The 12,365-nt window shown below is 47.9% G+C and overlaps 1 protein-coding gene and 1 non-coding gene across 6 annotated transcripts in view; both read right to left on the bottom strand.

The window, feature by feature from the left end:
- The window catches only part of PHKA1 (phosphorylase kinase regulatory subunit alpha 1), a 63,669-nt gene that overhangs the window by 18,331 nt on the left and 32,973 nt on the right, over nt 1-12,365 (bottom strand). For 3 of the 5 annotated variants that reach the window (XM_029067607.2, XM_029067608.2, XM_029067610.2), the window contains exons 19-24: nt 12,032-12,208; nt 8,994-9,088; nt 7,939-8,078; nt 6,051-6,207; nt 1,855-1,934; nt 563-641 (exon numbers count right to left, since the gene is read on the bottom strand). In XM_029067607.2, the coding sequence (XP_028923440.1) occupies nt 563-641; nt 1,855-1,934; nt 6,051-6,207; nt 7,939-8,078; nt 8,994-9,088; nt 12,032-12,208 (728 nt within the window). The remainder of the gene's footprint in view (nt 1-562; nt 642-1,854; nt 1,935-6,050; nt 6,208-7,938; nt 8,079-8,993; nt 9,089-12,031; nt 12,209-12,365) is intronic. The other 2 variants (XM_029067611.2, XM_029067612.2) reach the window with 1 other exon arrangement.
- LOC114813062 lies at nt 3,118-3,255 on the bottom strand. The gene has a single exon (XR_003760674.1). It is a non-coding gene; the product is annotated as a small nucleolar RNA SNORA7 (small nucleolar RNA).

The following is a 12,365-nucleotide window of genomic DNA, read 5'->3' as shown; positions in this document are numbered from 1 at the left end:
GTCTCCGTAGAGAAGCAGCGTGGCTCAGTGGAAAGAGCATGGGCTTTGGAGTCAGAGGTCATGAGTTCGAATCCCAGCTCTGCCACTTGTCAGCTGTGTGACTGTGGGCAAGCCACTTAACTTCTCTGGGCCTCAGTTACCTCATCTGTAAAATGGGGATTAAGACTGTGAGCCCCTATGTGGGACAACCTGATTCCCCTATGTCTACCCCAGCGCTTAGAACAGTGCTCTGCACATAGTAAGCGCTTAACAAAGACCAACATTATTATTATTATCCCACGAGGGGCTCAGTCTTTATCCTCATTTTTCAGATGAGGTCATTGACTCACAGAGAAGTGAAGTGACTTACCCAAGGTCACACAGCAGACAGGTGCTGGAGCTGGGATTAGAATCCACGTCCTCTGACTCCAGAGCCCGTGCTCTTGCCATTAGGCTATGCTGCTTCTCCCAAGTATCAATATTCCCAAGGCCACGTCCCCCTTCCCATCCTGTATCTCCCAACCACTGTTTCCAAGTGACCTCTAGGTCTGGGATCCTTGATGCCTGACTGAATTTTGCTCACCTGCGTAAGGATCGAAATCATCATATTGTTCTCACTGGCTTCATTGATCAGCTGAGTGAGCTCTTCGTAGGGCAGGGGACTGAGGGAAGAGAAAAGAAAGGCCACTGTGATATACCACCACGCTGCAGCTCACCATTGTTTCTCTCCTAATGCTCTCCCCCTCCCTCTTTGCAGCCCCTCCGCCATAGCCCCGGAGTCCCCTTAAATTTCTTTCCCTCCTTCGCCACCCCCGATTAAGCGCTTGGGAGAGTACAATAGGACAGAGGCCCAGAAGGAGCTTACAGTCTAGAGCGGGGGCCATTGATATAAATCATTCATATTACTGTATTTGTTAAGCGCTTACTATGTGCCGAGCACTGTTCTAAGCCCTTATGGGTATCTCTCTCCACATCTGAAGCCAGTTTGGGATCTGCTCCTAGGATCTGTCATCTTTGGTCTTAGGTACATGTTTGTGTTTCTCCCATCTCTCTCCCATCAACAGCACTCAGTGCTTAGAACAGTGCTTGGAACATAGTAAGTGCTTAATAAATACCGTCATATTTATTATTTAACTCCCAAGGCCTGAAGGCAGGGATGAGATCTTCCTCTCCTGCATGTACTTATTATTATTATTATTATATGAATAATATATAATAATGGTATTTTTTAAGTGCTTACTGTGTGCCAGGCACTGTTCGAAGCGCTGGGGTAGATACAAGATAATTAGGTTGGATACAGTCCCAAATAGGCTCACAGTCTTAATCCCCATTTTCCAGATGAGGGAACTGAGGCCCAGAGAAGTGAAATGACTTGCCCAAGGGCACAGAGCAGACCAGCGGCGGAGCTGGGATGAGAACCCATGTCATCATGGCTCAGTGGAAAGAGCCCAGGCTTGGGAGTCAGAGGTCATGGGTTCAGATCCCAACTCCGCCACTTGTCAGCTGTGTGACTTTGGGCAAATCACCTAACTTCTCTGTGCCTCAGTTACCCCATCGGTAAAATGGGGATTAAGACTGTGAGCCTCACGTGGGACAACCTGATCACCTTGTACCTCCCTAGTGCTTAGAACAGTGCTTTGCACGTAGTAAGCACTCAACAGATGCCATCATTATTATTCTGATTCCCAGGCCCGGGCTCTATCTCATCATGTATTTGGCATCTTTTGGGTAGGAAAGCCATGCCAGGGCTGGGAGACAGCTACGCACTGATAGGCAAGGTGGGCCACAACAGCTCGTCTACAGATTTTGCAGGAGGGGCCGGGGTGGAGGGGGGTTCAGTGAAGCAAAGCTGTACCATCCCAGGGGACCACTTACGCAGAAATGGTCTTCTCGCGAGGCTCTGGAGGAAGTCCCACCGTCAGATGCTTCTGATGCGAAAGGAGGTCGGTGCAGGCCTAAACGGACAAACCCGTCACACACCAGGCTTGAAAACGTCACACTCCTCCTCGAACCCCAGAGCCACTGCTCAGACATCCCGAATACCGTGACGGCTTCTCTTCCCACTTCTCCACCCTCCCCGCAAAGACCTGTTTTCATTTCAAACCAAACCCTTTCCCCAAGATAGCTTCTTAACCGGCAAACTTGAATAATTCCCCACTTGTGTAATCTTTCCCGATTAATGTATTTATTGAGCGCTTTACTGTGGGCTCAGCACGGTATTAAGTGCTTTTTTATGGTATCTGTTAAGTGCTTACTATATGCCAGGCACTGTACTAAGCACTGGGGTAGATACAAGCTAATCAGGTTGGACGCAGTCCATGTCCCGCTATGAACACTATTATTGAGCACTATACCGAGCCTTTGGGAGAGTAAAATACAACAGAATTGAGAGACGTGCCCTGCCGACAACGAGCATGGGGCTCAGAGTCTTTAAGCCCATTTTATAGATGAGGTAACTGAGGCACAGAATAATTAAGTGACTTGCCCAAGGTCACACAGCTGACAAGCGGCGGGCCGGGATTAGGTCCTCTCCCAGCCCGTATCCCTTCTACTAGGCTATGTTTGTTGTGGGCAGGGAATGTGACCGTTTATTGTCGTCGTGCGTTCTCAGTACGGTGCGCTGCACACAAGAAGTGCACAATAAATACGACTGAATGTTACTTGGGAGAGGTACAATATGAGAGAGTGGGTAGCTACAATTCCTACCCTCGAACAGCTTACAGTCTAGGAGGGGAGACATTAAAATTAATTTTAGATAGGGGAAATGGCAAAGATTTGTACATAAACTGGGGCTGGAGGTGGGTTGAGAATCCAAGGGCTTAGAAGTAAGGTGGGGTTGGGGAGGGGAGCCAATCAAAGGGCTTAAGGGGTACAGAATCAAGTGCAGGGCAATGCACAAGTTGTTTTTGTTGTCCTATGCCGTCGAGTCGTGTCCGACCCATAGCGACACTATGGACACATCTCTCGCAGAACGGCCCGTCTCCATCAGCAATCGTTCCGGTAGTGGATCCAGAGAGTTTGCTTGGTAAAAATACGGAAGTGATTTCCATTGCCTCCTTCCACACTCCACACAGTAAACCTGAGCCTCCACCCTCGACTGTCTCCCATGCCGCCGCTGCCCAGCACAGGGGCGTTTTGACTAGTAGCAGATTGCCTGCCGCTCGCTAGCCACTGGCCAAGCTAGGAATGGAACGGGTAGGCCTCTGTTTGACTCTCCCTCCCGTAGTCAAGACTGGTAGAGGACTGGACACTCTCCAGACGCGACCCTGAGAGGAATACACAAGGGAGGGTGAATATCTGGGGAAATGAAGTAGTGTGGCCTAGTGGAAAGAGCACAGGCCTGGGAGTCAGAGGACTTGTGTTCTACTCCTGGCTCCACGACTTGTCTGCTGCGTGACCCTGGGCAACTAACGTCACTTCTCTGTTCCCGTTACCTTAACTGTAAAATGGGGATTATGGCCGTGAGCACCATATGGGACAGGGACTGTGTCCAACCCTAGTGCCGAGTGCCTGGCATATAGTCCCTCGGCTCTTGGAACGCTTCAAAAAGAGACAGCGTTGCCTAGTGGAAAGAGCCCAGGCCCGGGAGTCAGGGGACCTGGGTTCTAATCCCAGCTCTGCCACAAGTCTGCTGCTTGACCTGGGGCAAGTCACTTAACTTCTCTGTGCCTCAGTTATCTGGAAAATGGGGATCAAATCCTCTTCCCTCGGACTTAGATTGTGACCCTTGTGTAAGACAGGGACTGTGTCTGACTTGCCTGTCCTGTCACTTTAGTTACTAAACACAGTAACCTCTTAACAAACACCATTTAAATAAAACAAAACAAAAAGAAATCCTGGTTCTCTTACAGGCTATTAAGAATGCCATGATTTCCACAAATCTGTGCTGTACTATTAGCATACCACGAGTTGATTCCATTCCAGAAACTGAGAGTGGAAAAGACTATAAGCACTAAAGTGGCTTCCCAATTTACATCTGCTATTGCATTACTTTGCTATCCATTAGAACGGAAAGACTCCCTGGACAAGGATTAAATCCTTGGCTTCTGTTTCCCTTACCCAAGCACTCAGTAGTGTGCACTGCACTCCACACGGGCTTAATAAATACCATTATCCTTTCTACTATTATTGTCAAAAGATGCTAAAAAAAAAACCACAACACATAAAAACAAACATAGCTTTTTACTGTCTGCCACCATTTTGTGATGTGAATCCAGAAGAGACCTAAATGCCGGAATGGCTTATGAAGGAAGGCTGAGGGATTTGCTCTGCTGTAGCCCACCGAGAACGGAACGGGCCACCGAGAAGGAAGAGTGGAAATGGAGACGAGCGCGTGCTTTAAGTCACAGGATATGTAAGTCGATACGTACGCGTGGGTTACTGGCAAGGCACGTACCCGCATGTGTGATAGCTGGTTTAATACAAGAAAAACATTTTTAAAGATGGTCTCGCCTGAGAGTTTTTCCGAATGACAGAGTCAGATCTCTCGGTCCTAATCATAAATCCATAACTTTCCATTCCCTTCCCAAGATATCATCCTTATTTAAAAAGATCATTGTCCGACACCCATACGATAAGACAGCTGAAAGGGATTCCAACAGGGGGAACCATTAAAAAATGTTTTAAGAGGGAACATTCAGTATCGTAGAATGGCATGTATCGCGGACCTGGGCCTTAGAAGGAAAATTATGATATATCGCATTTACATGGAGCATTTTCCCAAGCTCAATTTAATTGGGAGAGGGGTGATGGGGAGGGGTGACTTTCTACTCTTTTTTTATCCATGGGAAACTAAGGCGTGGGGCATAAAATGAACCAAAAGAGGAGTCGTGAGGTCCAAATGAAGTAAGACCCAGGACCAGGTGAGGCACAGTCTAATGGGAACATCTCTTTATTGCTGAATTGTACTTCCCAATTGTACTCTGAACACAGTAAGAGCTCAATAAATACGACTGAATGAACTCTCGATCGATCGGTTGTATTTATTGAGTGCTTGCCATGTGTGCAGGGCACCGTACTGAGCACTTAGGAGAGTGCAGTGGAGTTGACAGACATGCGCCCTGCCTTTGAGGAGTTTATAATCTCGTCAGGAAGTAAAGATATAAATTACAGGGAGGGGAAGCAGCCGAGAATAAAGATATGTATGTAAGTGCAGTGGGGCTGAGGCTGGAGTGAGGACTTCAGTATTTAGGGGGTAGGGATTTAAAGTGCGAAGGTGAATCTGAAGGGAAGAGAGATGAGAAGTTAGTCAAGGGAAGGCTTCCCGGAAGAGATATGATCTTCGTGGGGCTTTGATTGCGGGGAGAGGCGAAGAGCAAGAGGTCGACGGCTTAGAGAGCCGAGATCGAGGTACAGCGAGTGGACGCTGGGTTGAGGAGGGAGAGGAGCGAGGTGAGCTAAGACGGAGAGAAGCTGCAGGGTTTGGGGAGAGCATTCATGAAGCGGTTTGCCCGTCCCCGCTGATACCGTGGAGGGGAATCCTTAAGCCCGAGCCGGATACCAGGACGGCCCCTTCCCTTCTTCCGCGCAGTAAACCTGAGTCTCCGCCCTCGACTCTCTCCCGTGTCGCTGCTACCCAGTACGGGGAGTTTTGACTTGTAGCAGTTTGCCTTCCACTCGCTAGCCACTGCCCAAGCTTGGAATGGAATGGGTAGGCCTCTGCTTGACTCTCCCTCCCACAGTCCCAGACTGGTAGGGTCCTGGACACTCTCTAGGTGCGACCCTGAGAGGAATGCACAAGGGAGGGTGAATAATTGGGGAAATGAAGTAGCGTGGCCTAGTGTAAAGAGCACAGGCCTGGGAGTCAAAGGACCTGTGTTCTACTCCTGGCTCCACGACTTGTCCGCTGCGTGACCATGGGCAACTCACTTCACTTCTCTGTTCCCGTTACCTTATCTGTAAAATGGGGATTATGGCTGTGAGCCCCATACGGGACAGAGACTGTGTCCATCCCTAGTGCCGAGTAAAGTGCCTGGCATATATTCCCTCGGCTCTTCGAACACTTCAAAGAGAGGCGCTCCCACCACCCAGCCCGCACTGCAGGGAAAGGAAGCGCCGAGAAGCCGCGTCACCTCATCAAGGGCTTCCGCCTTCTTCCTCAGGATCCCAGAGATGTAGCGGATCAGGCCCCATTGGCGACTGTCTCCCACCTTGCCGTACAGCTCAACGAGGAGCTCTCTGACCGTGGCTCCCCCTTCGTCGTAGATCTCGGTATCCCAATCGGGACCCCTGAATTAGAAAGGAGGGGTGGGGTGTGTTACCAGTAAAGCCCCACCAATCACCGCCAGCTAAGCAGAGAGGGAAAATGCATACTGCCTGCTCAGGAGAAGACAGGGTTAATACTTTTTTGGGTTTGGGAAGCAGTGTGGCCTGGTGGAAAGAGCATGGGACTAGGAATCAGAAGATCTGCATTCTAATCCTGGCTCTGCCACGTGCCTGCTGTGTGACCTTGTGACTTACGTCAATTAACGTCTCTTAGCCTGCTTCCTCATCTATAAAATGAGATAAAATTCTACTTCTCTAGCTCAACCCTGAGCCTTAGGTGGGACAAGGACCGTGTCCAACCTAATTGTTTTGTATCTATTGCAGTGCCTGGCAAATAATGAGCATTTGGCAACTGCCATTATTATTCTTGATAAATCTCCCAGCAAAGCCTCTGTCGCTCACCAAGTTTGGACAGTTAAATAGCTAAGACCATTCGCTGTGCCAAGGGAGAGGAAGAGAAATCTCCAGAGCCAAGATTTGAATTCCTAAGCATTGGATTAGAGGTGACCAAACCCTGGGAACATAAACTCATCTTGTGAGGTAGTGTTTTTGGTTTTTTTTAATGGTATTTGTTAAGCACTTACCATGTGCCAGGCACTGTACTAAGTGCCAGGGTAAATACAAGCTAATCAGGTTGGACCCAATCCAAGTCCCACATGGGGTTCACAACCTTAATCCCCATTTTACAGATGAGGTAGCTGAGGCGCAGAGAAGTGAAGCCACTTACCCAAGATCACACCTCAGACAAGTGCTGGGACTGGAACCCAGGTCTTGTTAAATGCTTACTTCGGGCCAAGCACTGTACTAAACGCTGGGGTAGATACAAACTTAGTCAGTTTGGACACAATCCTATCCCACCTGTGGCTCACAATCAATCCTCATTTTACAGATGAGGTAACTGAGGCCCAGAGATGTTTAAATGACTTGACTGAGGTCAAATAGCAGACGTGGTGGAGCCAGGATTAGAACCCAGGTCCTTCAGACTCCTAGGTCCATGTTTTTTCCACTAGGCCACCCTGCTTCTTTTGGTGAAAGTATCAGAATACCAATAGGGAGGTCTACGATGGCAAGATGAGTGTCATAGTAGAGGGCAAGCAATTAAAGATACCTACAGCTGCGGGCTAATAAGGTCAGTGCCACGGAGAAACCATGTTGACTGGTCAGAGGGTGAGCACGTAGCAGATGCAGGCTTCCCCACTTTTGACTATCTGGCTATAAACATTTAAGAAGTGCCGCCTTTGGCCTGAACCACCCCCTCCTTCCCAACCCAAAACGAAATCGACAGAAGCACGATAATAATAATAATAATAATGTTGGTATTTGTTAAGCGCTTACTATGTGCCGAGCACTGTTCTAAGCGCTGGGGTAGACATAGGGGAATCAGGTTGTCCCACGTGGGGCTCACAGTCTTAATCCCCATTTTACAGATGAGGGAACTGAGGCACAGAGAAGTGAAGTGACTTGCCCACAGTCACACAGCCGACAAGTGGCAGAGCTGGGATTCGAACTCATGAGCCCTGACTCCAAAGCCCGTGCTCTTTCCACTGAGCCACGCTGCTTCTCTGCACGAGTGGTGAGACAAAGCATTTTTCACACCCTTTCGTCAAGAGTCAGTGCGTTCTCTCTTTCGGACTTCGGTTCGGGGAACCGAGCCGAGCCCTTCGGGGTAGAATATGGAAAACGACAGTCACGTACTTCATGGTGTAGAGCATGTAGAGGATGTCGGCCTGGTCTTGTAAGCTCGGGCAATCTCGCAGCTGATCGGCTAAAGCCCTGAAGTCCACTTCTCCAGACTGGTCTCTGGGAAGGTGCATTTCCACACGGACGGAGGGAACCTTCCATTGGAAACGGCAGAAAGTTAAAGAGCTCCAGGACAAAAGCATCTTTCAGTGAAGCAATCCCAGCTTCCCTTCCCTCTAAGATCACAACAGGCCCAATCTGTTTGCACTGCCCTTCAGGGGAGAGAAAAGGCAAAGCCAAACACAGCTTAAAGTTTCGAAGCTTGTGAGCATGACAATACTGAAGCTACATAAAACCAGAACCCTTTGAAAATATTCAAACTCACCGAGAACCTGGATAACGGTAACAATAATAATTGTATTTGTCATGCGCTTACTATGTGCAGCGCTGAGGAACATAGCCCCTCACCTCAGGCAAGGCACATTTCCTTAGCCTAGTGGAAAGCGCTCAATGAATACTACTGAATGAATGAATGAAAACACCCGGGCCGGGGACCTGGGTTCTAATCCGAGCTCTGTCGCTTGTCTGCTGTGTGACCTGAGGCAAGTCACTTAACTTCTCTATGCAAAATGACAACTCAAAATCCGTTCTCCCTCCTACTTAGACTTAGAATCCCATGTGGAACGCAATTAGCTTGTATCCACCCCAGACCTTAGAACAGTGCTTGACATATAAGTGCTTATCAAATATCACAATTATTATTATTACACAAACCAAGATCGGATACAGGCTTTGTCTCACATGGGACTCACAGTCTAAGCGGGAGAGAGAAGAGGTAATGAATGTCCATTGAACAGATTTGGAAACTGAAGCACAGAGGATTTAAATGACTTGCCCAAGATCACAGAGCATCAGCACTGTTCCAGGTCATCTCACTCCAGCATGAACAGAAAAAACCAGAGTTTCATCATTTCAGTTTCATCATTTCCAGGTGGGACCCAAAGAGGTATCCAACAAGGGAGTCAGCAGCTTGACTCAACAGCTGATGAAAATGCTTCCCGTAAGATTACCTGTTCGTCGGTGGAAGCAAGTTGTGGGGAATCCAGTAACTTCAACGAAGGCTGGGAATCCTGAAATAACTTTGTAGGAAGATACATGTGAACATCTGCAAAAAACCATTTAAAACAGTCAGGCAATGGGACAGGACACGCTGAAACACGCTAGGCACACGGAGGGTTTAATCTGAAATGGTGAGAAATTCCTGCTTGAATCAGAATCACATCATAGCTTACTAAGCACCTCTGTGTACCTGCAAGGATTAAAAAAAAAATTGCCGTTTCTTGTTATTAAAACCTGGAGAGGAGATGTGGAAACGAGATAGGTTCTCGAATCACCTGGGTCCTCATATCGCCTTGTGGGAGCCAGTTTCAGATTCTGTCAGTACAATCACTACGCAGAGTTCTCTCATACCGGTTAGCTGTATTCCAGATTCAGAATTTTGGTTCTGTACCGCTAGGTTTTTTGTAAGAATAAGTGGAAGGCCCCATCAATGCTGTGGCCCTGGTCAGGAAACAAACAGACTTGCTATGTCCGTTAAAGAGCTTTGCTAGTTAAGTACCTCTACAGTTAAAGATGATTTGCTTACTTCTGCCCTTTTCCAGAGGTAGAAACTAGGTTATGACTAGCTACTGGAGAGCCTGGGCTAGTATCATGTAATAATAATAATAATAATAATAAATACTAAAAACATTTGTTAAACGCTTGCTCTGTGCCATAAACTAGAGTAGATACAGGATAATCAGGTTGGATAAAATCCCTGTCCCATTTGAGGCTCACAGTCTAAGGGGAATAACATATTGCACATGAGGAAACTAAGGCACAGAGAAGTTCAATGACTCATCCAAAGTCACTAAGCAGGCAAGCGGCAGAGCCGGCATTTGAACTCAAGACCCGTGTACTTCCCACCAGACAACACTGCTTCTCACCTGCCCATTACCAGTCCAGAGAACTCACCACTCACCACTCAGGGCCACTTCTTGACCCCGGATAAGCTCATCTGAATGAAGTGGACTCTTGAAAACAAGCCAACACATCCGCTCTCCTTCACGCAGAGGGAAAATCTAAAGGATCTTGCTACTATTTTACTTCCTGATTGCAAAGAGAATACTCACTACCAGTGCTGACGATAGCTATATCCCTTGGTTAGTCCCGGTCAGTGAGTTTTAGGCAATGTAAACATGCACTTCTGGAGTTTTCCTGCCCTCAGTTTAGAGAGTTAATGCCTAGGGCCTTAGAAGCAGAAAACTCAGTCATGGGAGGTGGGAGTTAATGCCTAGGGCCTTAGAAGCAGAAAACTCAGTCATGGGAGGTGGGGGTGGATTTTTCTGCCTCTTCAGTTAGATATCCAAGGAGCCTTTGCGCTGCAAGGAAACGTCCAACAGAAGCAGTGTGGTCTAGTGGAAAGTGCACGGGCCTGGGAATCAGAGGACCTGGGTTTTAATCCCAGCTCTGCCAATCGCCTTCTGTGTGACCTTGGGCAAGTGACTTTACTTCTCTGTGCCTCAGCTTCCTCAACTGTAAAATGGAAATTAAATACCTGTTCTCCCTCCTACTGAGACTGTGAGCCCCAAGTGGGACAGAAACTGTGCCTGACCTAATTAACTTGTACCTACCTCACTCTTAGAACACAAAGTAAGCACATATATGCCATTTAAAAAAAAAATCAAGTTCTGTCAAAACACCTGGTCAGGCTGCATCATATACTGCACACACTTCTGAAGCAGAGTAAGGGACAGGAGACTGTGACCCTTTGGAAGAGGAGAAAAACCTGGCTTTTGGAAACCACCATCTTACTTCTTTTTTGACAAGCAGAGCTCCTACCTAAACAGGTTCCCTCAGTAGCATTACAACTGGAAATATATCTTCTGGGAGCCCAAGTGCTCTAAGGGCAGTATTGCCTTTTTATGGTATTTGTTAAGCACTATGTGCCATTACTATTATTATTTTATTATTATTCTTGCCCAAGGTCACCCAACAGGTAAGTGGTGGAGCTGGAATTAGAACCCAGGTTCACTGGATCCCAATCCTGGGGCCTTTTCCACTAGACCACTAGAGAAGCCATTGCCCACAGCTGAGCTCTACTGTCCCTGAAATATTAATATTAATAGTACTTGGTAGTGCTTACTATGTGCCAAACACTGTTCTAAGCACTGGGATAAATACATTAATAATAATGTTGTTATTTGCTAAGCGCTTACTATGTGCAGAGCACTGTTGGAAGCGCTGGGGTAGATACAGGGTAATCAGGTTGTCCCACGTGAGGTTCACAGTTAATCCCCATTTTACAGATGAGGTAACTGAGGCACAGAGAAGTGAAGTGACTTGCCCACAGTCACACAGCTGACAAGTGGCAGAGCCAGGATTCGAACTCATGATCTCTGACTTCCAAGCCCGGGCTCTTTCCACTGAGCCAGGCTGACATTCATAATGATAATAATAATGACGGTATTTGTTTAGCACTTACTATGTGCCAAGCACTGTTCTAAGTGGTGGGATAGATACATGGTCATCAGGTAGTCCCACGTGGGGCTCACAATCTTAATCCCCATTTCACAGATGAGGTCACTGAGGCAGAGAGAAGTTAAGTGACTCGCCCGAAGTCGCACAGCTGACAAGTGGCGGATCCTGAATTAGAACCCACGACCTCTGACTCCCAAGACTGTGCTCTTTCCACTAAGCCCCGCTGCTTCCCGATAATGAAGCAGATACAAGATCATTAGGCTGGTCACAGTCCCCGTTTCACATTATTATTATTATTGTACTTATTAAGTGCTTACTATGTACCAAGCGCTGTTCTAAACACTAGTGTAGACACAAGTTAATCAGGCTGGACACAGTTCCTGTCCCACATGGGGCTCGCACTCTTAATCCCCATTTTACAGATCAGGGAACTGTGGCCCAGAGAAGTGAAATGACTTGCCCGAGGTTACACCGCAGACATGTGGCGGTGCCAGGATTAGAACCCAGGTCCTCCTGACTCCCAGACCCGTGCTGCATCCACTAAGCCACGCTGCTTGTCATAGCCTCCGAGCCCCCGTGCGCTACTCACTCTGTACATGCAGGTCCTTGGCCTGGGTCACCAAGGACATGAAGTCACGGGTGGTTTGCACGGCCGCTCGGAACCGACTCAGCCCTCCCTTCTGGGCCGTAGGGGGCAGTTTGGGCCTGGGAGTAGTGTGTTCCAAAAGGTGATCTAAGTACCGAGTAATCTCGTCACCAGAGTGAGCTGCATGATTAGTAAGGGGGTGGGGGAGAAAGAGGAGAAAAAGAAACAATTAGTTCAGTTATTTCAACCCCACGTCCCCAAGCTACAACAGCCCCTAGAGCAGAAAGCCCGGCTCAAAAGGAAAAAAAGTGGCAGACTATTCACAAACCTCCCTTTT

Source organism: Ornithorhynchus anatinus, chromosome 6 (genome assembly GCF_004115215.2).
Source record: "Ornithorhynchus anatinus isolate Pmale09 chromosome 6, mOrnAna1.pri.v4, whole genome shotgun sequence".
NCBI classification, from domain to species: Eukaryota; Metazoa; Chordata; class Mammalia; order Monotremata; family Ornithorhynchidae; genus Ornithorhynchus; species Ornithorhynchus anatinus.
Note: the sequence above shows the minus strand (reverse complement) of the source record. Positions and strands in the feature narration are given on the sequence as shown.